The sequence below is a fragment of the Kogia breviceps genome, chromosome 3 (assembly GCF_026419965.1).
Source record: "Kogia breviceps isolate mKogBre1 chromosome 3, mKogBre1 haplotype 1, whole genome shotgun sequence".
Taxonomy (NCBI): Eukaryota; Metazoa; Chordata; class Mammalia; order Artiodactyla; family Physeteridae; genus Kogia; species Kogia breviceps.
This window is the reverse complement of record NC_081312.1, coordinates 50,409,218-50,436,782: the sequence shown is the minus strand read 5'-3', so window position 1 is coordinate 50,436,782 and position 27,565 is coordinate 50,409,218. Positions and strand designations below refer to the sequence as shown.

The 27,565-nt window shown below is 42.9% G+C and overlaps 1 protein-coding gene across 4 annotated transcripts in view; it reads right to left on the bottom strand.

Moving 5' to 3' along the window:
• CDKL1 (cyclin dependent kinase like 1) overlaps window positions 1–27,565 on the bottom strand; it is a 56,938-nt gene that overhangs the window by 20,136 nt on the left and 9,237 nt on the right. For all 4 annotated transcript variants that reach the window (XM_067028487.1, XM_067028485.1, XM_059057103.2 and 1 more), the window contains exon 3: window positions 5,038–5,159. In XM_067028487.1, coding sequence (XP_066884588.1) covers window positions 5,038–5,159 — 122 coding nt within the window. The remainder of the gene's footprint in view (window positions 1–5,037; window positions 5,160–27,565) is intronic.

Sequence of the window (27,565 nt, the reverse complement as noted above, 5' to 3'; positions counted from 1 at the left end):
TGTGTGAAGGCTTTCTCTAGTTCTGGCAAGTGGGGACCACTCTTCATCACGGTCTGCGGGCCTCTCACTATCACGGCCTCTCTTGCTTTGGAGCACAGGCTCTAGACACGCAGGCTCAGTAGTTGAGGCTCACGGGTCTAGTTGCTCTGCGGCATGTGGGATCTTCCCAGACTAGGGCTCGAACCCGTGTCTGCTGCATTGGCAGGCAGATTCTCAACCACTGCGCCACCAGGGAAGCCCTCGATACCATTTTTTAAATATAAAAGGAGAGATGTATGTATGAATAGGGAGACAGCTCCCAAACACACTTAAAAAATGAACAGTATGTAGATTTCAATCTCTTTAAATACATATATGCATAGAAAAATAATTAGAAAACCATTTCTCAAACTTTATTTCTATATGTTTCTGTGTTGCTTGACATTTTTACAACAAACAATGCATCACTTTAAAAAAGAGATTTTTAGGGCTTCCCTGGTGGCACAGTGGTTGAGAGGCCGCCTGCCAATGCAGGGGACACGGGTTCGTGCCCCAGTCTGGGAAGATCCCACATGCTGCGGAGCGGCTGGGCCCGTGAGCCATGGCTGCTGAGCCTGCGCGTCCGGAGCCTGTGCTCCACAAAGGGAGAGGCCACAACAGTGAGAGGCCCGCGTACCGCAAAAAAAACCCAGAGATTTTTAGAGTTTCAGAAAAGTTCTGGAATTCCATTGTCAGAAACTGAAAACTTGTAGTAATGCCCTTTACCCACCAGATGTTCTTTGAACAAACTATATGAGAGTCAGAGGAGGATGTAGTGGTAATGGAATCTGCACAGGAAAAAAATGGGTGAAGTGTCTGGCTGCACTTACACAGGGGCAGAAAAATGAGGAGAGAACACCTAAACCAGCTGTTTATGAAACTTTGACAGAGGAGAGACCAATAGTTAATAGAATAATAAGTACAAGGCCTATTCAGTCCCACAGAAGATAAGGAATATGCTTGTTTGAAAGCAAATATAAGCAACACGAACACAGCACTGGGAATTATAATGGACATGTATTTATGCCACTATAACAGGATATATTCTGGCATAAACTTGCTTGTCAGTAGCAGTATGAATGTGAATCTTCTCCAAGAGCCTTCCAAACGAGTTCAAGAAGTTACCAACATCTTACAAGGAGATAAATTAGTACAATTTCAGATTCAAAGTAGAGATAAGTCTTTGAGTCTGATTTAGCAGGAATTATTTTTAATAATTAAAACATTGCCAAAGTAATAAATGGCACATGGAGAAAATATAAAAAAACAAAGTGGAAAATATCTATACAATCACTGAGATAATCTCTATTAAAATGTGTATATTAATTACTTTCCTTTATTTTCTACCTATATGTAAATTCTATGAAAGTGAAATATGTTTTTTTATTATAGCATTTTTTCTTCATTTTGCAACCACTCATGAACATTTCTCTATGTCAATGTTTATCTTATAAGCATGATTCTTAGCAGCTCCACTGTATTCCATTGTAAAGACATACTATAATTTACTTAACCAATCCTCTATCATTGGACATTTCAGTTGTTTCCAATTTTTTAATTATAAACAATACTTTAACAATAGACACTTTTTAAACTAAATATTTACACACATACTCAATTATTTTCTTGTGGTAAATTAACAGAAGTAGACCCACTGCCAAATTGCCCTCTGGACAGTTTGCTCTAGCAGTGTACTAATAATTTCCTTTGATAATATTAGGTTTTAGAAATTTTTAATCCAAGTAACTATTTTTAAATGAAAAATAAAACACTGTTATGATTACTCTTCTTTAAAATCATCTTTAAGGATCAATTTATCAGTTTGCTGACTCAGTCACTCCACAAGTATTGAGAATATACCAAGTGCCAAGAATTAGGCTAAAAACTACTGGGGGTACACAGATGAGGAAGGCACAGCTCTTGCCCTTGAAGATTTTACAGTTTACTGGGCAAACATAAATAATTCCAGAAGATGTAATGTATACCAGAGGAAGGAACTCCCGAGTCTCCTAAGGTAGAGATCATAAGGAGGTCATCTTTGAGCTATCCAAGGGCAAGCGGGAGTTTGCCAGGCAGAGTACAGAAGGTAGGGCAACCCAGGTGTCCTAAAGCCTAGGATGCAAATGATTCCATGGGATTGGAAACTGGTGGGAAATGGGGTGATCTTGCAGAGTGAGTGAGATCTTGTATCCCATGCTAGGGGTTTTTACCACACCAGTAAGCTCTGAGGAGTTATTAAATGACTTATGTAGGGGAGTGGCATGATCCACTTTATATTTTAGAAATTTGTACCCAGAAATATAGTGATCACAGGACGTTCTTGGGGTAAATGTACAAACCCAGGGAGGACCAACCTGCCACGAGGCAGGAAAAACATCAGCATTAGCACATTATCTTCTGTTGATATTGTCTAACAGATCACATATGAAACTAAAAGAGAACTGCAGTCTTCTGAGCTCTAGGTATTAGATCATCAACTCATAACACTGTAGAGCTGGAAGTTCTCTTTAATTTTACCTGGCACTAAACTCTCATTTTTACAGGTAAGGACACCTGTAAGCAACTTGCTAAAGGTCATACAGGTGATGCTGACCCACATTTAGTGGGAATACACTCACAAAGTTTTATTTTATAGTACAGCTTTATTTTGTAGATCTCTACATTGAAACAAAGTTTTCCTATGAATTTCAAAATCGTTGGTTGACAGAGTTAATGACATTTACTCCTTAATGATGACAAGCAAAATTCTGAAATAGCATTTAAAAGATTGGAGAATCCAAATAATCAGGATAATGGAAAGTATCTTTTATTTTTAACACACACACACACACACACACACACACACATCCTTAAACTTCAAAGTAAATGCATATGATCTGACAGAATAAATCTTACTTTTCAAACTTGCTCAGTTATTAGTGTTCCTTAAATCAATCTTATATTTGACAAACTATGGCACAGTATCATTTGGAAATGAAGCTGCTTGTACTTAACCACACACGTGTCTACCAGTCTTACCCTTCTCTAACCCACCTCTATATTAAAGCATTTTTTGGAACATATATAACAGATTTTAGCCAGTGGAGTTAAAAAAAATCTGCTTCCAAGACTCTAATCACTCCTCATCCTGTCTTTTTATTCTTCTGCTTAAACTATACTCTAAAAAAGAACTGACTCCCAATTGCTTTCAACCCCGCCACTAATCAGTATTTCTAAGTGACTCAGTCTAACATGATTAATCAAACTCCCTGCAACAACCCCCTAGTTCCACATAGCATGAGTAACTTATACTAGTGGGTTTAACTGAAGTGTCACTTGCAAGCTGTCAGAAGAGCAAATATCAACATAGTCAATGTCTTCTCCCTTGAACACATCATTTCTCTGTATCAATGACTTGCTGAAGGGAGGGAGGTGTCTGTTCCCTTCGCTCTCTCTGGCTGTGTAAATTAACAAGAAAAGCCTGTTTCATGGTCACTAACTAACCATGAACCACTTTAATCCCATCTGCCTGGAGGTCATGGCAGATCATACATAACCACCACCACATGGCAGAGCAAGCTCTTGGCCAAGGCTTGAAAGCCTTGTTGAAAGAACCTCAGCCTCCAGCCACTGGAGTGCGAATGTGAGCCAGGATGGGGTGTCGTTCCATCATTCTGATCTCCAGTGCACTCTGCATAGCGTCCTTAGCCAAAGTTGGGCTCCCAGGAACACAGCAAAAGACAGAGAAGAGGAGATATCCTTCCCTGTTTGACTTTTCTGGAGTCTCCTCACCTTGCAAGTCAAAGGTCACCTCCTCCATGAGGTCTTCTTTGATTGACCCACTTTGAATCATATCTCCCAGGGCCTTCTAATCATTCTACCCTCTCCCTCTGGCACAGTGACTGGTTGCAGGGGTAGCTGCATCACCTGAGCTGAGCCAATCAGTCTTCTACTGGACTTGTATGCAGATGCTACCTTCTTCTAGAACTTCCTTTCTTCTAGAATGGCTACACAGGTTGATAAAAGCCTGTGGCAATGCTTTCTAGTTCACACTTTTCCCTTCCTAACTGCTTCCATCTCACAGCACACACACATACCCTCCAAAATCAACCCTGTAAAGGAGACTCAACTCCAAGGCAGAATGAAGCCAACACAGAGGGGAGGGGGAGGGGGAGGGGAGGGGGAGGGGGAGGAGATGGGGAGGGAGAGGGAGAGGGAGAGGGAGAGGGGAAGGGGGAGGGAGAGGGGAAGGGGGAGGGAGAGGGAGAGGAGAACGGCCCCACCTAAGGCACTCAGCCTTAAAGACACCCAGCTGAGGAGTGGGTGGGAGCCAAAATCCAGCCTGCATTCTGCTCACCCTGGCAAGGAGCGACCTTCAGAGGAAGGGATCTCACCCCCACCCCCTCCTGCCTTTTGTTTCTCAAACAAAGGCTCTGCCTGCTCACAGAGCCTCCTGCTGCTGCACACAAAGATGTTACCTGTGCTAGAAATGTGTTGTAAGATCAGCGGGACCTCCACAGTCACCTCTCCAATCACAGCCACCACCACTTCCTTTTTCATCTACACCCGGCTTCAGTTGGGTTTTTTTTGTCATTTGTAACCAAAAAAGTTCTGACCAATAGAGCAGACCAGATACCTGGGTTGCTTCAGATGAAACACCACGTTTGTTTTAGCCTTAAACTTCCTATTAGCCATTGTCTTTGAACTCTTCCTTTCAACCTCCAAGTCCTTATGCTTCCCTGGGCAGGCACGGAATAACTAATATCCCTCCTTTTCTTTCCTAGAGACTGACATAGCATTTATGCAGAGATAATATACCAAGAAATCAAGTTCAACCGAATAATGTAGTTGCTGCTTTCTTCATGAAAATGATGAGTTATGATTTCTTTCTCAACATTTCTGGTAACCCCTCAGCAGCAGAGTATCCTGGCCAGACAATGGCTGTCCTTTGCCTACTGTGAAAAAGGGTCATAACTCATTTTCCCTCGCAAACCCTAGGGTGTTTTGCTGTGTTTTGTTTGTAAACGACAGGTCACTCACCCTCTTTGGTGTCTGTCCAGCTCGTGGAGCACCGTGTGGTCACAGTATTCAAACACCAGGTGAAGCTTCCGCTTCCTCCTGAAGACTTCGATAAGGTTGACAAGGTTGGGATGCTTGAGTTGCTGAAAACACAAAGAGCAAGGTGCTAAAGTGGAAGTGTGAAAGACAGTTTTCTGTAATTTTGGCCCAATAGAAGAAAGCGACTTGTCCTTTAGAAAAATTCTTGTCTTGGATTGACGGAGGCTGTCGATAGCACTATCTTTCTTCACCTGATGAGCTGTTCGTTAGCAGCCTGTAAGTGAAAAATTATAATGATCCTGGTGGTTAGTGAAGGTAAAGAGAGATATGAGAAGGCTGGGAAAAAAGAAGGAAAATGTCCCCTCCTAAAGAGATCTCCCTGATCTCCCTAGACTGGTTCAGTGTCCCTCGTGGCCCCCCTGAAGTATGAATCCTTTGGAATCCTTCAAACCTACTAAGTAATTGTTCAATTGATTGTTTAATGTCCTCTGCTGCCAACAGATATAATGGATACATTGTACAGAATATAAGAACCATGACAAACATCAGGGTCTCTGTTCTCTTGTTTACGAAGAATGATGTGTTCCCAGCATGGGGCCTTGAACATAATAGGCATTCGATCGTTATTTGTGAATGAATGAGTAAATCAGGTTTCCTAGGCTGATGAAACCTTTTTTTTTTTTTTTTTTTTTGCGGTACGCGGGCCTCTAACTGCTGTGGCCTCTCCCGCTGCAGAGCACAGGCTCTGGACGCATAGACTCAGCGGCCATGGCTCACGGGCCCAGCCGCTCCGCGGCATGTGGGATCTTCCCCGACCGGGGCACGAACCCGTGTCCCCTGCATCGGCAGGCGGACTCTCAACCACTGCGCCACCAGGGAAGCCCATGATGGAACCTTTTAAAAGAGAAAAATGAGGAAGACTCTCCAATCTGATATGCCTGAAGGAATGTATCTAGAAAACACAGGCAGGAATGAATGTGGGTGTTGACAGAGATAAATCTTGTACTTAGCTGTCCGGCCCCTCCTGTCTGTGATCCTACTGGAAACACTACAACTAAGCAAACTACTGTGAAGAGAGCTAAAATGGTAAACTTTCTTTAGGGCTTGAAGGCCTCCTGGCAGTGATCTAAGAGAGCAAAAGAGGAAGCCAAAAGGCTTCTTAAGGTCTAGACTCAGAAATCAGGTGACGTAACTTGTAGCCTCATTCTAGTGGTCAAGCAATTATGAGACACGCCCCCACACCCGCCCCAGATCCAGCCCAGGATGAAATACCACGAGGAGAGCAGGGCGCAGGTGTCCTAGCTGCGCTCAGCCCCTGCCAGCCCTCATCTAATTCAGCTACATGGGTGATCCCACGCAAGACCCCCTGAAGGAGCACTCAGCCAAGGCACAACTGTGAGAAGTAAATCATTCTTTTTAAAGCTACTAAGTTTTGAGGAGGTTTGTTAATGCAGCACTAGATAATAACCCTGTAGTAGAATCACCAGGGGAACTTTTGAAAACTGCAGATGCCCTGGCACCACCCCCAGAGATTCTGAATTGGTCTTGGACAGGGGCCTAGCCATCTGGTTTTTTTCCCCAAATTCTGCAGCTGATTTGATATGTAGACAGAGGTATTAATCATAGGTAAACAGATATTTCATAAATGATAAAAGACAGAAGGAGAAAAACTGAAGTTCTTGAACTGCACACTCTAGCACATTTGTATAGATAGTGAGAAGAGAAACAGTCAGCAAGAGAAATACTAAAAAAGACAATTATTTTCTCATTTTCTTTGTAAAACCCCTCTATCTTCAAGATGTGAAACTCCTGCTCCAGCGATTACACTCGATGAAACAAAAATAAAACGGCCAAGACACTCTAAAGCCCATTAGCCACATTTGGGCCTTAGAACAGAAGGCACTCCAAGCTATAAAGCCCCAGATTTACATTCCCATAGCTGGAAACTTTTAGCCTGAACTAACACTTTCCAGAAATAGGAGGACAGAACTGACTGCTGTTTTAAAGCAAATAATTGCATTGGCTCAGATGTCTCAAACAGAAAGCAAACAACCAAGTTTAAAGGGGGTAAATAGCAGCTTTATGACAATTAGCGGAAGCAGAGATTTTCTTACAGCCTCTGAAAAATAACTGTCAGAAGGCCCAGACCTCAAATCTTGGATTCTTTTCATTTTCCATGTTCCATATGTAGTCTTTAGTCCTCACATCTTCAGCCAACTTTTTAAGCAAAAGAACAAATGTAGGGGGCTTCCCTGGTGGCGCAGTGGTTGAGAGTCTGCCTGCCGATGCAGGGGACGCGGGTTCGTGCCCCGGTCCGGGAGGATCCCACATGTCGCGGAGCGGCTGGGTCCGTGAGCCATGGCCACTGAGCCTGCGCGTCCGGAGCCTGTGCCCCGCAACGGGAGAGGCCACAACAGTGAGAGGCCCGCGTACCGCAAAAAAAAAAAAAAAAAAAAAAAAAAAGAACAAATGTATCAATTCTACCGAAACAAATACCTGGACCTTCTCAGATGCCAAGACTGACACCTCCAACTTGTCACATCCATACCTGCAGTGATCACCAGGGGCACTGCTGCCTCAGGATAAAACCCAAAGATCTTCTCTCAAGTAAGCAGATTTGACCTCTGCTTACTTCTGCAGCCCCATCTCTTAAACCCTACACTGAATTTCTCTCACTTCTTCAAAGGCTCACACTCCCTCTTGCTTCAGGACCTGTTCACCCAGTTCTCTCTCTGAAACACTCGCATCCTCTAGATGTCACTTTCTACGTCTGGCCCACCTCTGCCCCACCTGACACCCTGGTATGAACGAAAAGAGCTATAACTCCGCAACCCAAGCATGGGGACCATGTAGCAGGTAAAGAGCATTGTCACAGCAGGATCCATTGAACCGAGTGGCACTGTAAATATTATATGACACCCATCTTCCTGTTACTGCACACCTTTTGAAAACCTAGATTCTAATAATTGCTGCATATTCTATTCAAATAACATAGAGATTCTCTCCAATTTTTGTGTATTATAAATAAGCTTTTGATGAACAAGCTACTAACCAGCTGACCTTAACTTTGAATAACTTAATTTAATGTCTCTAGGCCTCAGTTTTCCATCTGTGAGAGCAGGAAGCTCAAGGGCTGCTGTGACAGCTTCATAACACAAAGCACATGAAACAGTGTCAGGCCACGTTGTTCTCTCCAGGAAGCTTAACTGTTAATATTGTTATTGGGGGTTCAATCTATTTCTATTTAGGCTGACTTTCTCAATTCATTTTATTCAACAAGTATTTATCTAAATGTGCTTAAGGCACTCTGCTAGTCCTAAGGATATAGAGACAAATAAAGCAAGTACTTGACCCTACACTCAAGGAGCTTAGAACCTAGGAGGGGAGACAGATGTGGAACAAGTAATTACAGATGTGATAAGTGTTACAAAAAGCCCCCAGGAAAGGGCACCTGGCTCGAGGGTAGTGAGTGGCCCAGGGAAGATCTCTTTGGGGAAGGTGGCCATTTAAGAAGTTAGTTGGGCACCATTTAGAGTCCCAGGAGTACAACATAAAGCTCTAAACAGATATGGCCGACCTGCTTTCCAAAAGGAGCAAACATACTAACACCTCTGACAGGAGTGTGAGAGTACTTTTCACCATACCACTGAGGCACATATAGACATTTAAGGCTTGTGATGTTTATCATCAAATGCGAGGGCTTCCAATGCCTCTGGCAACATAGGAAGATGTCATGTGACACTTAAACCACTTGTCTCTCCTATCCCCTGCCATGAGACAACCTTTATGTAGCTGCAAATAGCCAATAACTTATTTCTCAACTGATTTCCAGAAAATTCTTCATTTAGAAAAATCAATTGCCTAAGACTAAATTCTAATTAGGACTTACAAACGTTAAATTATAAATATTTTATTTTATTTTATTTTATTATTTTTTTTGCAGCACGTGGGCCTCTCACCGTTGCGGCCTCTCCTGTTGAGGAGCACAGGCTCTGGACGCGCAGGCTCAGCGGCCATGGCTCATGGGCCCAGCTGCTCCGTGGCATGTGGGATCCTCCCGGACCAGGGCACGAACCCGTGTCTCCTGCATCGGCAGGCGGACTCTCAACCACTGCGCCACCAGGGAAGCCCTAAATTATAAATATTTTAAAGTAAATTATTAACTCTCTGTAGGTAGCCAGGATTCTGGGTGACCTGAAAACATTCCAGAGCAGCAGATATCTGGGAGCCAGTCCCTGTCCTGGCTGTGTTCTTTGTTATATTATAACAAAGATCTGAGAGTGTCTGCTCAGCCTCTGGCACTATTCAAGGCACTAGGGACACACTGGTGAATGGGACGGAGGACTCGGGCATTAAGCAAAGAAGTGCCATGAAGGGCCCTCCATATATAAAAGACTAGGCTGCTTTAGAGGAACTGTCCTTAGGAAGTGACTTTGAACTGAGTCCTGGAGGGTGAGAAAGGTCTGACCAGACCAAGGGAAGTGGTGGTGGTAGAGAGATGGTGGCTTTCCAGGCAGAGGACTGGCTCTGAGCCAGGAGAGAACTTACACCACTTAAGGAACTGCAGGATGGTGTGGTTTGAGTGTCAAGCACATGGAACTGATGCCAGTGAGACAGGCAGAAGGCAGGTCCTGTGGGGCCTTGCAGGACATACTAAGAAATTTACGTTTCATCCTAAGTGCAATGGGAAGCTACCGGAAGGAATTTTAGCATGATGTGATAATTTACCATTTGGGATTTTAAAAGCTCACTATGATGGCAGGATACAGAATGGCTCAGGGGAGGCAATACAGTGAGAGGAGACCAGTGAAGAGCCTGTTGATAGCTGAGAGCTTGGACCAGTGCTGAGGCAGGGGAGATGGCAGGAAAGGCACTGTTTGGAGATAGATTTTATTATTAGAATAGTCTGGATGTGGTGATGGACTGGAGGTGAGGGGCGCAGGAGAGGGTGTCAAGAATGACCAAAGGTTTGCATAATGGGGGTGGATGGTAGTGCCATGACTGAGAGGAAGAGCAGGTTTTGGCGGGGGAAGGAACTACTGTTCTGGCACGTTGGGTTGACAGGGACTCCAAGACACCAATACAGTTATCAGGTTGGCTGGAGTTTGAGTTGAAGATAAAAGCCGGGGAGTCAGCATGAGTGTAAGCAAAGCCATGGCTAGAAGTGATTGCCCAGAAGAGTGAGTAAGAAGGAAGAGGCCGAGGAACCCCAGCACCCAGATATGTGGTAGATGAGGAGGAAGCAGAGGAGGGGAAAGGGAAGAAGGTCCCCCAAGATAAGAGAGAAGACAGCAGAACGTGACACTACAGAGATACCGTGGAAGGAGGAAGTGGTCCACGGTGATGATGCTGCTGAAGAGCCAAGTGGGAAGAAGCCTGAGAGGCACCCGGGGAGGCGTCCCAAAGGGGTTCGTGTGACCTCACTGGAAGCAGCGTCAGTGCAGTGGTGAGATCAGGAGCCAGCTGTGGCGGATTTAGCATCCCCAAAACGTACTCTTCTCTGTTGTCTCCCCTCGCCTCAGGGGCAGAGCTCAGAGGGACACCTCTGGTCCTGAATCCAGTCTGCAATTGGTAGCCTGGAGGTCTTGATTAAGGCTCCAATATTGTGAATGTTTGCATTGACGAAAGTTTGGATGTTTCTTCTTCAACCTTGAATGGGTTCCTTTAGGGGCATTGGGAGGAATTAGATGAGAAGAACCAAGCAACATGATGGATGGACTGTCCACAAGCTTACTCAACATGCTTATTATATATAGGAGTCTTAATAGAACAGATTAAATTACCAAATGTACTACAAAGATGGAGTTCAGGGCTCTTTTAATTCTAATTCCTTCCTGTTTATGAGTATGTGAAACCAAAGCCTCAGGCCTGGTCTTATTCCTCAGCACTCTGAATTGTGCTGGCTCAATCTTGAGGATGTCAATGCCTCTTCCCAGGCCAGTCACCATCCTTCAGTTATTCTATATCTAGAAGCCTGGGCCGCCTCAGACTCAGATTTAGGGTCTCTTATATAAAGTTTCTGCCTTTGCTGCTGCTATTTTCTTTTGGTCTCCTTTTTATTTTCTCTGCTTTTTGAATATGGATGTTTCCTATTACGCTGCGAAGCGAAGCATTTTCTCTGACATCAGAAAAAGAATGCTGGGCTTCCCTGGTGGTGCAGTGGTTGAGAGTCCGCCTGCTAATGCAGGGGACACCTGTTCGTGCCCCGGTCCGGGAAGATCCCACATGCCGCGGAGCGGCTGGGCCCGTGAGCCATGGCCGCTGAGCTTGCGCTCCGCAACGGGAGAGGCCCCAACAGTGAGAGGTCCGCGTACCACAATAAATAAATAAATAAATAAATAAAATTTTTTTTTTTAAATGCTATTTTCACCCACTGAATTTAACCTGAGTCCTGCTCGGTTTCCCCCGCAGAGCTGAGAGGGCTACACATGCTTCTTGGGAAGCGCCTCCACCCTGTCATCGGCCCTTTGTCCTCACTGCCCACCTATCCATTGTGATAAGCTCAGGCTTCTACATCCTCTAAGGTCAAACGTTTGGCCTTAGCATTTTGATGAATTTTTGACCCAGCTGCCAACACTTCAGATCAGGAAATGTTACTTTAACACGCTGGTTACCAAGATCCTCCTGAAAACGCTGGGAATCTAGCGATCCTGGGCCTGCAGTCTGTGGCGTCAGTGGGTTGGGACTGAGAAGCAGCTGCCCACATTAGATAAGGCGGGGTACTTGAGTTCATCACAGTCCCCAACACGCCCTACTACTCTCTGACACTAAGGTCAAGTGAAAGTTACCCTTTATCATCACTCTTTCAGTATTAATTTTCTTAAAGTTAAAAGTAACATATTTAATATGCCCATATCTCTATCAAAAGTGGGAAAATATGGGCTTCCCTGGTGGCGCAGTGGTTAAGAATCCGCCTGCCGATGCAGGGGACGCGGGTTCGTGCCCCGGTCCGGGAGGATCCCACATGCTGCGGAGCAGCTGGGCCCGTGAGCCGTGGCCGCTGAGCCTGCGCGTCCGGAGCCTGCGCTCCGCAATGGGAGAGGCCACAGCGGTGAGAGGCCCGCGTACCACCAAAAAAAAAAAAAAAAAAAAAAAAAAGTGGGAAAATATACAAGCCATAGAAATAACTGGATATTTTAAGACAAATAAGAAAAAATATATCTGTTTGTGAGAGTGAATCATTTCTCCCACACCTGCCTGGCCCCTGTAGGTACTGGGTTTGGGACCTCTACCCTAGGAATGCCTCAGCGCTCACATGTTTCTGGATTGACCAGTGTACAGACCATTACATCTGTGGTCTCTCCTATCCCTCAAGTAGTAAGGATTCTCTGGTCTCTGTTCTTTGTGCAGAGCATGGGGGGATATTTAGCCTGTCTGTGCTTTAGAGGAAAACAGACCATTTTCTCAAGGATCATATCTCGTTTTCCTTTCAAAAACATTCTTTTCCCACAAATTTGTGGTAAATAAAAAAAGAACAGGGATTAAAGTTTAGAAAGTTGAGAGCTGTCTTGGTAAAATGTTTTTCACAAGCCTTTACAATTTTTGAACTCGACTCTTGGTCTCAGTTACACAGATCCCTTTGCAAGAATCTTTTATCAGTTAACATTCACCCAGAATGGAGAAAAGTGATGTCCCTCTCCTTTATAATAATTAATCCTGGGTACTTCCCAAGGATTCCCAGATCAGCATATTATAACACTCTCAAGAACTTGAGACCCAGCAAGGTTTAGAGCTTGTCTAAACTAAGAAAGAATAAAGGTTCATCGTATTTCCTCTTGTTCTTCCTTCTCACCCGGATGAATGCTCTCAACTAAATCATGCAACTCAATGTGAGAGTTAATAGCAGCAGTACCCAATTTCGCTTTTGATTCAGAAAGAAAGCTCTACATTTTACCTTTACCTCATTTAAGGACTTAGGACTTTGGAAGTACAAGTATGGTCCTGATAAAATGATACCAGTGAAGAATTAATATCATAAAAATGTCAGTTCTTCTGAAAAATATGTGGATGTAATGCAATTCCAATCAGAATACAAAAAGGATCTTTTTAACTAGATAAAATGGCTTTTATGTTCATATAGAACTATAACTATTTTAAAATCATCAAGGAAAAAACTGGGTCGGGCTTCCCTGGTGGCGCAGTGGTTGAGAATCCGCCTGCCGATGCAGGGGACACGGGTTCGTGCCCCGGTCTGGGAAGATCCCACATGCCGCGGAGCGGCTGGGCCCGTGAGCCGTGGACGCTGCGCCTGCGCGTCCGGAGCCTGTGCTCCGCAATGGGAGAGGCCACAACAGTGAGGCCCGCGTACCACGAAAAAAAAAAAAAAAAAAAAAAAAAAAAAAAAAAAAAAAAAAAAACTGGGTCAACTTGCTTTACCAAATGGTTAAATTTTCAATAAAGCACCTGTAATTGTCATCATCATCATCAACAGCCCAGCAGACTACAGACACAGAAATGAACAAACAGAAGCAGTACCGAGTCTAGAATTAGATCCATATACGTAAGGGAAATTAACATATGACAAAAGTAGTAATTCAATAGAGTTGAAAAATGTGCTTTATTTAATAACGATTCTGGGAAAACTGGCTACTCATTGGGAAAATTAGAACCATATCTCATCACCCCATATACAGGAATAAATTTTACATATATTAAAACATTTATAAATATTTAACATAAATATATTAAATGTTTTAATATAAAATAATATAAATGGTAGAAAAAATTTAGGAGAACTTTGTAGGACCTTAGCTTGGGGAGAAAGCATCCTAAAAACAACACAAGAGTTCCAGAAGAAAAAAAAACAAGATAGGTAAGTTCAGCTACATAAAAATAATGTTGGGAAGATGACAAAAGTTCTGAAGATGGTTGAACTGATGGTTGTATACCAATATGAATTCACTTAATGCCACTGAAATGTACATTTAAAAATGGTTAAAATGGTAAGTTTTATGATATGTATATTTACCATAATAAAAACATAAAATAATGTTGGTTTGCAAGAGAAAAAAAACAAGTGCACTATAAACAATGTCAAAAGACAAATAATTGGCAGGGAAATATTTGTTAAAGTTATGACAAATAGAGAATGATAGCCCTAATATTACAAAGAAGTTTTATGTACTATGAGGAAAAAGACAACCCATTGGAAAAAATGGGCAAAAGCTATAAATAGGTAACACATACACAGAAAAGGAAATATAAATCATCAAGAGACATGAAAAGATACTTAATCTCACTAGTAGTAAGAGAAAGGCAAATCAGAGCAACAGCTTGATGCGACTTTTTTTTCCTAACATATAGGCAAACATTCCAAAATTGGCAACATCCAGTGCTGCCCAGGGTACAGGGAAATGGATCTTCTCACACATGGCTGGTTAGAGTGCAAACTGCTACAACTTTTGGGGAAAGTTTTAGCAACATTTATCAAAATAATATACCCCAAAAGCATGGGCAAAAAATTTGAGCAGACACCTCACCAAAGAAAATAAATAGATGGGAAATAAATATATGAAAAGATGATCAACATCATTTTTCATTAGGGAATTGCAAATTACAAAAACAATGGGATACCATTACACACTTATTAGAATGGCTAAATCCTAAAAAAAGCTGACAACACCAAATGCTAGTGGTGATACTGAACAATATGAACTCTCATTCATTGGTGGTGGAAATGCAAAATGGGACAGCCACTTTGGAAGACACCTTGGCAGTTCCTTACAAAGCTAATCACAGTTGCACCATAAGGTCCAGCCATCTACTCCTAAGTGTTTACCCAAATGATTTGAAAACTTATATTCATACAAAAACCTGAACACGAATGTTTATAATCGCCAAAAACTGAAAGCAGACAAATTGTATTCCTATAGGTAAATTGTACTACATCCATAAAATGGAATATTATTCAGTGATAAAAAGAAATGAGCTATTAAGGCATGAAAAGGCATGTATGAAACAAATGCATATTGTTTGGTGAAAGAAGCCAGTCTAAAAAGACTAAATACTGTATGATTTCAATTATATGACACCCTGGAAAAGGCAAAACTATGGAGACAGTAAAAAGGTCAGTGGTTGCCAGGGGTTCAAAGGATATGTGAGAGGGTTGAACAGATGAAACACATAGGATTTTTTAGGACACTGAAACTACGCTGTGTGATACTGCAATGGTGGATATGTGACATTACACATTATCAAAACACTTTACAGCACAAAGAGTGAACCTTAATGTATGCAAATTTAAAAAAATCATTTAGGAGGTTAGGGAATGCAGAATGTGACAAAAGAATCTAACTGTATTACAAATGAAACCACCGCACTGAAGAGGATTGGGGAAGGAAGAGCTGAACCAAGTAACTTTGGAAATGGGTAGACAGCATAAGACAAAAGCCAAAAGGAACTACACATAAGCATTATACTATTGTTGATAAAGCTGTTTCCCATGGGAGTAGGAATTAGCAATTCTGATAATCCTATACATGTATGTTGGAATTGAACAATGAAGTAAATGAATGTCGGATAGGGATGCCAGGTTCTCCCTGTTAGTGTGGGACTTTACATCTAAGCAAGGAGAGGAGGCTAGTGTAGCTCATGATCCAATCTATGCATGGACTAGAGTTGGAGGCACCAGTTATCAAGTCATGTTTAGTTTAAGATACAGATACAAATAGGAATAACTATAGCTAAGTGTATATACACAGGTTAGTATGCATACATACATTACCTTGCTTCCTCAGCTGTGAGGGCCTAGAAACAACCACATCCAGTAGCAACAACTACTCCTAGTGTTCAGATCTTAGTTTCTAATACCATTCTCCAATAAAAGGAACTAAGGCTCCTTAAAGAAAATGGATGATTCCATATAGGGCGGGAAAACTCAAGATGAGGCTGAAGTATCTTGCAGTGCCAGAAAGGAAAGTGCTAAAACAAAAACAAAAACAAACCCTGCATGGATGGGGGTATGTCAAAGGGACACAAATATCCATAGGTCAATACTGAATGAATGAATGAATGGATGGCTGAATGGAGAGAATAAATAAATCTATGTAAGAGAATTCCAAATAATTTATGTGAATACTCTGTCATCAAGGAGGAGAACCTAACTCCCCACTCCTTAAGTGTGGGCTGCATATGGTGATTTCCTTCCGAAAGAGTACAGTGTGGAGAAGCCGAATAGGTGTAACTTTATAGTGAGAAAACAGTCAAACAGGTGATTCTCAACCAGGTGATTAAGATCAACATCAATAGTGACAGTATGTACATTTGATGTGATTCAGTCTTCCTTCCCAAAACCCATAACCCCAGTCTAGCCATGAAAAAAAACCCAGACAAATTCCAATAGGGGGCAGCCTACAAAATACCTGACGAGTACTCCTCAAAAGTGTCACGGCCAGGGCTTCCCTGGTGGTGCGGTGGTTGAGAATCTGCCTGCTAATGCAGGGGACACGGGTTCGAGCCCTGGTCTGGGAGGATCCCACATGCCACGGAGCAACTAGGCCCGTGAGCCACAACTACTGAGTCTGCGCGTCTCGAGCCTGTGCTCTGGAACAAGAGAGGCCGCGATAGTGAGAGGCCCGTGCACCACGATGAAGGGTGGCCCCCGCTTGCCACAACTAGAGAAAGCCCTTGCACAGAAACAAAGACCCAACACAGCAAAAATAAATTAATAAATTAATAAACTCCTACCCCCAACATCTTAAAATAAAGTGTCACAGCAATCAAAAACATGGAAAGTCTGAAAGTGTCACAGCCAAGGGAAGTCTAGGCACACATGACAACTAAATGTAATGTGGTGTCCTAGATGGGATCCTGGAACAGAAATCCTTTGTCTCAGACTTTACTTTCGGGGAGATACACAGGCTAAGACAGTTGGTACCAGAAGTGACTCTAGCCAGTGGATCTTCAGAATGGGACTCTGGAACTGGATCGATCGCCAGGCAGATGGCAACAAGGACCCCTCTGCTGTTGGTAAGTGGGGTAAGAGAAGCCCTGGGGAGCTGCAGCAACACAATCACTAAGATTCCATTAGGCTGGTTGGGTTTTTTTTTTGCGGTACGCGGGCCTTTCACTGTTGTGTTTTTTTTTTTTTGCGGTACGCGGGCCTCTCACTGTTGTGGCCTCTCCCGTTGCGGAGCACAGGCTCTGGACGTGCAGGCTCAGCGGCCATGGCTCACGGGCCCAGCCGCTCCGCGGCATGTGGGATCTTCCCGGACCGGGGCACGAACCCGTGTCCCCTGCATCGGCAGGCGGACTCTCAACCACTGTGCCACCAGGGAAGCCCCATTAGGCTGGTTTTGAATGAGGTGCAGGTTTGGCTCACGCAAAGGCAGTGCACATGCATGGTGTGGGGCAGTGGTGACTACAGGGATTATTGACACCTTTATGTTGTTAACATCTTTATGTTGCTGAAAAAAGAAGAGAGAAGAATGATGGGTTTGGGTTAGCCACCAGTCAACTGCAGGAATCAGAAGGCCTCTAAGGCAGTATTTAGAGAGACATTTATCTCCTGCAAACACAAGGTGCTAAAACCAGGCTCAGGACTTTAATAAGAGTAGCAGAGATACAAAGGAGACAACGTTCAGCCTCAACAGGTCTCTTAGGCCAACATAAGGGCTCTGGTGAGTAATGAGAGGGACGCTGAGATCTGGAATAGGGACATTTAGGAGGATGAGCCTGAGACTCTTAAACTCTCAAATTTCCCCAAACCCTCTGGGCTGGGAGAAGCAACTTCTGCCCTCTTGCCAAAGTGAAACACTTCCTCTCACACAGAGATCCTGAAAATACCTCACTGAGGAACGTGCCTCTTTAAGATGATGCGCATCCTCCTTAGATTCTATCCCCACCTCCTCCCAGGGCACACAGACCTGTAACTAGGATGAGGTCATAGCAGCGCCTGAGCAGGGCAGCATGGCTCTTGCTCCAGGAGGAAATAACTGTACTCAAAGAACTCAAGACCTGGCTCATATGTAACAGCAGTAATCTTGAGGGTGTTGGACCATGACAGTAGTAAAATATACAGCTGGATATGGGGAGGAGGATTCGTTGACATGAAGCACTCTCCTGTAACTTGGGACTTATTTCCTGACAATGACACCTGGAGACAATCTTTAATATGCTGCTAGTATGTGAAACTTGGGCTTTCAATAGGTAAGATGGAGATGTTGGAACTGCCTCAGCAGAGTATTGAGGAAGGGGTCTGGGAAATCAAGGAGGTGGAAATGTTAGAGTGGATCTATTAGGCGACACTGCAAAACCCACATCCTCATTATCTTTCCTTGGGGGGCCAGGAGAATACTCCCTGCACTAAAGCAGTAAGGAAGGCACAGGGAAGGAGATCACCAGCATCTTTGAGAAGCTCAGTGGTGGCTGTCCTTTGTAGGCTGGGTGGACAGACTTGTCATTTGTAGGCTAGAGATGCTACCATGGAATTAGGCTCTCTGGTTCCAATGAGAGTGATAAGATTCTGGAGTGGCTGAGACCAGGTGCTGACAGTGGCAAGATATACATAGAGACCATTATGGGAAATAAGGCCAGCTGCCTTATTTCCCAGAAATCTGTGCTGATGCACAGATAGGAACTCACATGGAGCTCTTATAGGTAAAATAGAAGGGCAGTTGGCAGGTGTTACTAGGTTTGTCTTACCAGAAGAAATGGAGACATGGCGAGCAGAAAGTTGATGTCAACTGTTAGAAAACTGCAGTCCTCACCCAGTTTCTAGCTCTAAGTCAAGTTTGTAGACCAAAAAGTGGTGTTGATTGAGTCACCTTGCCAAAGGATCCTGCAATGCTACCACAAGTACTCCTCAATCCTTTCCCAAAGCAATCTGTAGCCATTTACCAGAGTAGCTGAGGAAAGGGAAATACCCAGACCTTTCAAGAGCTGTGGCCACAAAGTCCGAGGTGGCACTGATATCTGGGGACCTAAAAAGCTATCATGGTCCCACGTTAGAGTAATGCCTCACAGTGGGCCTAAAGGGTCCATGGATCCACTTTTGAGATTATTTCCTCTACTCCCAAGTGAATAATTGGGATGGATACACACTGGTTCCATGATTTGTGAATAAGAACCAATATGGCAGAAAGGGCCAAACAGAAGCACCTAAAATTGCACAGCCCACAACATGACCCTGGCCAAAACAGTAAATCAGGAGCAAAACCACATCCCAGGAGTAACTGATGAGATTAGGACCACCAACGAAGATTTAAAGGATGCAGGAGTGGTGGTCCCCATCATACCCCTACTCAGTTCACCTGGGAGACTACTCTAAACTCAACCAAATCGTAGCTCCAGTTGCAGCTACTGAGCCAGGTATGCTTCTCTCTCCTGGAGCAGATCTACACAGTCCCTGGTACTTGACATGGAACTACTAATCTGATGAATGTATTCTTTCAAATCCCTGTCAGTACAGGGGATCAAACAGTTCACTTTTTGTGGACTGGATAACAGTTCACATTCACCCTCTTGCCCAAGGCCTAGGTTAACTCTCCTGTTCCCTGTTACAAAAAGTCCACAGGGACCTTGATCATCTTGACACTCCACAGAATATCAAGCTGGTCCACTTCATTGAGAACACCAAGCTAATTGGACCCCCTGCGTGAGCAGGAAATGACAAGTACTCTGAATGCCCAATTAAGACAGATGTCTGCCACAGCGTGGGAGAAAACCCTCTGAGGCATGGCATAGGGGTAATGTTCTAGGGGTCCGATGGCCTGGGGCAGGCTGAGACATCCCCTCTAAAGGAAAGGACTAATTGTTGCACCTTGTATCCTCCACCACTAAAAAGGGGGCATGGCACTTAGTGGTTCTCTTTAGATCTTGGAGGCAGCGTATATAGTCCTTGGGAATACTGCTCTGTTTAATTTACCAGGCGATTTGGAAGGCTGCCAATATTGAGCAGGACCAAAGCAAGACAGAAATTTACAGTGGGTCAAAGCTATACTATCACTCAGGCCATATGACTCTGTATATCCAATCATGCTAGAGGAATCCAGCTCCTGACATGTCACTGAGCCCTAGTAGAGACTGAGCACCTGACCATGGGACATCAAGTAACTATGTGATCCAGAGCTGCCCACTGTGAACTGGGTGATAGAGATCCACTGTCATAAGACCGCATGGATGCAACATAAACCCACTATACTATGGAGAGTATTCATTTGTTACCCGGTTTAAGCAGGTCTGGAGGGAACAAGCAAGTTACAAATAATAGGTGGCCTATTCTCCCCTGTCACCTAGTTGAAGACGGACTGCCAATATACTTATAGCCCCACCTGGCAGAGCCTTGAAGGACATGGTGAAAGGGAATCCTCCCCCTGAGCAGAGCTCCAAGCAGTGCACTTGATGGTTCACTCTGTACGGAGGAAGAAAGGATCTGAGACATTCATGGACCTGTGGGCAGGGGCACATAGCTCCTCTATTTGATTAAGAGTCCAGATGGAGCGAGACTGAAAGATCATTTGGAGAAGAGACATAAACTGTACTTGTGAGAGTGAGCACAGAGCCTGAGGACTTTGGGGCTTCCTATTAACACCCACCAAAAGAGTATCTACTGCAGAGGAAGTACTGAGCAACCAGGCAGAGGAAGTCTTTTCAGGGGTCAGCCTGCTTTGTCTTTGGCCACCCCAACCCTTGTGTAATTGATCTATGAACAGACTGGCCACAGCTGCAGGGATGGTGGTTATACGTGGCCCAACAGCACTGGCTTTCTCTCCCCAAGGCTGATCTGGATACTGTTGCTGCTGAGTATCCAACCTGCCAATAGAAAAAGCAGGTACTGAGGCACCGATCTGCACCGTCCTTTAAGGAGACCAGCTGTTACTCGGAGCGGGTAGAGATTGTCCTTACTGGAACTGATACTAACTCTGGATATGGGTTTTGCCTCTTCCGCCAGCACCACAATCCGAGGGCTTTACTGGCATGGGAGTCCACACAACATCAGACCGGGGGCCCATTTTATAGCAAAGGAGGCATGGCAGTTAGCACATGGCCATGGGATCCATTGGTTTTACTACCTACCTCATCATCTACAACCAGCCAGCCTAATGGAATGGTGGGATCTGTACCCCGGCCCTTTAAGGATATATGCATTGAACCAGCAGCCACCACATGGTGCTGCATCTTCAGTGGCTAATCCGTTGGTCTGGGAACCAGGGATGGAAGAACACTCTCATTTGGTAAAGAAAAACTGCCTTGATCCCACATTTTCTCCAAATGCCAAGAACACCGTGGTTGACACCCTGGCTAATGGCTTAGTTTTGGGGAAGGCTAGAAGAGGGGAGGAGTATCAAAAAACCTGGAATTACAGGTGAAGAGGTGAAGTTAATTTATTTTAGGTCGGCAACAGACAACATGGACAGAACAGAATGTGCCAGGCTGGTCCTCTGGCCAGAGACCTGGGCTGAGATCTCTTATGGATTCCTCTCAAGACCCAGCCCAGGATGTGGATGTATACAGCGGAGGCTTAAACTGTTTTACTGACTAATAAAGTATATGAAAAGTACTAGGAAAGAAGCAATAGTACAAACGAGATCAAAATGAGAATTAACAATGACATGGCCAAATATTCATGCAGCAACGTACTGATAGTTATAAAACAAATGATTAGTTTGGTTTTTAGGTTTTTGGTTTGGTTGATAGTGTCAGCTGGTTCAGAAACTCACCTTTCATTATTCTAACAAAAAGAGAAATGAAGTTCAAAGATTTTCAACAGGGTAATTTTACACCAAAGCATTTTTACTACAGTGCTTTTTTAAAGTTAATAAGTAACAAAGAAGATTAATAATTAGCAAGAAAATATGCCTGTTGAAAGCAAATTTGTGACCTAAAACATCAATCCTGCCAAATAAAAAGGTGAATTAAAACATTAAAAAAGTAAGAATGAAAGATATGAGCCTGGCCCATTAAAAAAATTTTTTATTGCATGTAAAAAGTACTACTTTCTAGTGTGGTTTGAATATTTGATAATAACTAAATGTAACATAGTTGTCTACCTATAAATCTTTTTTGCTGGAAATAAAATTAAGTGGCAAAGAAAGCAACAGAATATATTTCTTATCAATGTGCATTATAAAATCATTTATTCAGCCTCCTCCTGTACTATGATATTTTATTTTCTAGAGTAAGGTTCGTGGCAGGATGTGTGTAAGGGCGTTTAGAGCACTGACAGATGATGGTATGAGCCTAATCTCCTTGCAAACTGGGTAGTTTTAAAAAGGTAAAGAGCCAGCTTGTTGATTTCTGCTTCTTTGGTTCTTGAAGTATGAGCATGGCAGCTTTGTTTCTTAGGAGTTCACTACACAGCGGGAACAATCTTTCTAGACAAACACACTGTGAGTTAAGCCAAAAGAATCCTCTAATAAACAAACAAAACAGTCTGTTACTATTTGCAGTTAGTAATGTTATCTTGTAAAAATAAAATCAAACAGGTCTCCACTTGTCGAACAAATAGGGAGAGAGGATGATAACGGGTTTTGTTTGGTTTCTATCATGTGGGCAAGGGAACGCTTCGCTTTGTCCTCCAATTGACAACCAGTTTCCATAAACTCCCAACACCTACATACATTAGCAATGAACCTGGAGGGGTCAGATCTGCCAGTCTCTAGTGAGAACATCTGCATATAATAAAAGCTGTAAAATCGAAAGGTCCCAAACTGAGCCTGCAGGTCAAACATTGTCTGCTGATGTGTTTTGTTTGGGCTGAATGGTGTTAAAATATTTTTTTAAATTTCTTGTCAACATTTTAAAATCATATTGCATTCTCACTAAAAGGAACCAGGGCTCCTTGGAGAAACGGCTGATTCTAGAGCTGGGGCAGGATAAGCCTGGAACATTTCGTTGTACCCCACAGTAAAGAAGTACACAAGGAATGATAGGCACATGTCAGACCAAGGAGCTGGGTCCAAGGAGCCCCAAATGGACAAATGTGTGACAATTTGAGAATCAAAAAGAATGACAGTGATGATTTGTAACACGTTGAATTTTTTTAAAATCCATAATTCACAGTGACACTAAAACTGTGTGTATTGGGGGCAGTGGCGTGGGTGAAAAAAACTCTTTTTACAGAAAACACCATTTTACAATAACTCTTATTATTGATTCAGGCAAGGATCATTGGGTGACAGTTGTTGGTGAACAAGGCAGTCACACTGTTTCAAAGTATCACCCCACAGATTGCTTATTAATTATAAAGGGGAAAATGTTTCTTTACAATTGCGGAATATGACAGACCCATCTTAACCAAGAGATTAAAACTGAGAGCACTAATTACAGGACAAAATGATATCATGTACTTCCTGAAGAGAACTAGTGTGATGGACACAGCCTCATCCATGTGTATCCTTGCTGAAAACATTTACCCTGTATCAAATTATGTGGAAACAGTGAGACTTATGTTGAGGCACATTCTGCAAAGCAGTTGACCTGGACTCTTCAAAAATGTCAAGAGCATGAAAGACAGAAAAAAGAGTTTAAAAGTTAGAGAACTGTTGGACAGCCACATGTAAATCAACGAAGTTAGAACACACCCTCTCACCATACACAAAAATAAACTCAAAATGGTTTTAAAGGCTTAAACATAAGACATGACATCATAAAACTCCTAGAAGAGAACATAGGCAAAACTTTCTTTGACATAAATCGTACCAACGTTTTCTTAGGTCAGTCTCCCAAGGCAATAGAAATAAAAACAAAAATAAACAAATGGGACCTAATCACTTATAAGCTTTTGCATAGCAAAGGAAACCATAAACAAAAAGAAAAGACAACTGACAGAATGGGAGAAAATGTTTGCAAACAATGCAACCAACAAGGGCTTAATTTCCAAAATATATAAACAGCTCAGACAACTCAACAACAAAAAAACAAACAACCCAATTGAAAAATGGGCATAAGACCTAAACAGACATTTCTCCAAAGAAGACATACAAATGGCCAACAGGCACATGAAAAGAAGCTCAAAGTCCTAATTATTAGAGAAATACAAATCAAAACTACAATGAGGTATCACCTCACACCAGTCAGAATGGCCAGCATTAAAAAGTCTACAAATAATAAATGCTGGAGAGGGTGTGGAGAAAAGGGATCCCTCTTACACTGTTGGTGGGATGTAAGCTGGTGCAGCCACAGTGGCAAACAGTATGGAGGTTCCTCAGAAAACTAAAAATCGAATTAACATATGATCCAGCAATCCCACTTCTGGGCATATACCCAGACAAAACTATAATTCAAAAAGATACATGGACCCCTATATTCATAGCAGCACTATTCACAATAGCCAAGACATGGAAACAATCTAAATGTCCATCGACAGATAAATGGTCCTACTGTACAGCACAGAGAACTATATTCAGTACCCTATGATAAACCATAATGGAAAAGAATATTAAAAAAATGTGTATATATGTATAACCAAATCACTTTGCTGTACAGCAGTAATTAACAGTACTTCAATTTAAAAAAAGGTAGAATACTGTTTTAGATTAAAGGAGACTATAGAAACATGGCAATTAAATGCAATGTATGCTCACTGATTAGATCCTGGATTAGAATATACACATACATACATACATATGTATATATACATATATATACATATATGCATTATAATATATATAATAATAATATATTGAGACAACATGAAAAATTTGAGCACAGACAGTATATTAAATAATAGTATTGAGTCAATGATACATTTCTTGAGTGTGGAAATCACGTGGTACATAGAAAAATTTCTTCATTCTAGGAGATTCATGCTGCATACTTAGGAAAAATGTGTGTGTGTCAGCCAAAAATGTATGTGTGTGTGTATGTGTGTGTGTGTGTGTGTGTGTGTGACAGAGACAGAGATAGAAAAGAAATGAAGCAGAATTCTAACATTAGAATTAACTAGATTACTGAATCTAGTTAAAGATATGTAGGTATTCATTGTATTATTCTTTCCTCTTGTGTGTATATACGTTGAATTTTTTTTCAAAACAAGAGTTATGGGGGAAAACCCAGGAGATTTTACATAAAATTCTGATCTCTGGCTTTAAAAAAAAGACTCTGAAAGTCTAGCCCCCTTGCAGCCTGTGAGCTGGGTGGGCAGTGGCCACCCACTTCCCACAAGACAGTCTCCAGTTTGCCCTAGTCTCCACTGCTCCATCTTGTCTTGCATTCAGCCCACTCCACTCATTTATGTTACCACTGTGATTCCCCACAGACTTTTGAGTTTGTAATACCACATAAACCATAACAGAGAATGCTGAACATGGCTAAAACAAGTTACAGAAATATGTTACTAATCTATTATATTTCAATAAGCCAATTAAGCAACATGAAGAAAAGGGACCTAGAAATGGCCCAATTAGCAACAGCAAGATTAAATTGTTAAAAATGTCACAGGATTTCCCCTGGAGACTTCTACTGAGTTGGGAAATGCCATTCTACTAATACGGGGGAAATATTCCTTCAACTAATACTAGGGGAGACGAAGCCTTCAGAAATTATGAAAACTCTGCTTAGATTCTAATGCTAGGGAGCATTTACATGGTACTCTGCTAGCATTCCATGGAATGGGGCCTTGACACAAGAGCACGTGGTATTAAGCACTGCATAAATGCTTTGAAAAACAGGGAACCTTGACAGTCCTGCTGCCCACAGCACATCACCGTCACCAGGATGGTAATATGCCCAGCAGTGTTTCTGGTCTTATGTTTTGAAATGGGGGAGACCACATGAAGTGCTTCACCTCCAGCTCCTCCCCTTGGAACCCCATCTTTCTGACTTCCCACCTGTGCCTTTCTCTCTCCTTTCTTTATTGCTCCTCCTGTCTCCTCTCTCCTTAGCTACTGCTCTTTTGGACCCTCTACTTTCCTGCCCTGGCATCCTTAAAGGCTGCTGGAATGCTGTTCAGTGTTTGTCCCCAAAGCACTCTGCTACCCTCAGCAACGTCAGCAAAGCAATACCAAACAGAGACATAAATCATGGCAATAAGGTGGGCCGGGTTCCAGCGGGCACTGGAGCTTTTGCCCAAGGTCACCCAACAGCTTTGAGCCGGATCAGAAACTGCAGTTCCTAACTGTGGCTCTTGTCCCCGAGCAGTCACACAGCCCACAGTCTCGCTGGAAGTTATTGAAAGTTAGGAGACAGTAGGAAAAAAGGGAATGCTCTGAACATTCAGCAGGTTACTACTATTCATGATTAATTACAGTCAAATGAGAGCATGTTTCTGGCACATAGTACACACTCAACATTCTCATCCTCCCATACCCCATGGACTTTTTATTTTCATATTTGTCACTCAAAAGAGTCTTTTTACACATTTTTCCTAATCATCTCTCAATGAAATTTTAATTCAAAAAATATACTGTATATATGTATATGTACTATATGTATCTCTGTGCTTTATACAATAAAAATGTTAGGACCCAACTTCTAAGAACCAATTTTCATCCTCTTGGGGGTGACACTGCTTTCATTAAGAATGAATGAACTTTATTGTAATGTTTATAGTAAAGTTTTAAATGGACCTTTTCGCCCATGCTTATCCCCACCCTTGTCGGTAGCAAACCGTAACTTTGTGGCTGCTAAAATAATCTATAGAGCTAAGGAATAAGAATTGGAAAAATCTGATACTCCAGTAAGAACCCCAGGCTTCCACGAAAGCCATGAGTCTCAGCACTAAGGCCTGCTGGAGGCAAGGGTGAGATAAGCCCTAAGGACCCGTCTCTGGGAGACTTAAGAAAGAGTACAGTGTTTGGTGTAACATGATGGTTCTGAGGTGTGAGAGCAGCAGGGCATGGACATGAGGATAGACAGAACTGTGTCGGTATCCAGGTCACTAACCAGGAGGCCATGACAAATCATTGACCATCCTACATCCATTAGTAAAACGGGATAACAATACATACCTCCTAAGGTTGTTGTAAGCGTAGTTCGTGCATCCTAGGTAATAATCCTTGGCATTTCACCCAAGACCACTGAGTCACCAAATGGCAATATGATTCCTTCTCCTTGTTGTTGCTCTTGCTTTTCTCATCTTCTGGAAGGAGGATAGTCGAACTTTGACTGATGTCGGTCTGATCTACTCTAAGGCCCCTGTACCATCTGCCTCGCTGCCCAACATCTGCCCTGGCACCTCAGAGCTGCTGTGGAATTCTTTGATTCCTCTTCCAATAGTTCTACCATTTGCATTCCACAGAGAGAAGGTTCAGTAGCGTAGAGGCTTGGGACCTTAGTACTACAAGGATTCTGGGTTGGTTGGCTTGTGTGTGTTTTGAACCACACAGTTCTTTTCTTGCTGGACACACAGATATCCCCCAGGGGGCTGGGTTCAATTACAGCCACTTGCTTTATGCAGAAACAGTACCCACTTCCCACCACAGGCCTGTGATGCCAGACTTCTTGATTTAAGATGATTTCCTTTCAGGGACTGTCTCTCTCTCTCTGTAACCTGGCTTCTGTCATGACCGTGGCGCCTCCTATCCAAAATATCTTTATATGCCTGGGACTTCCTTGGTGGTCCTGTGGTTAA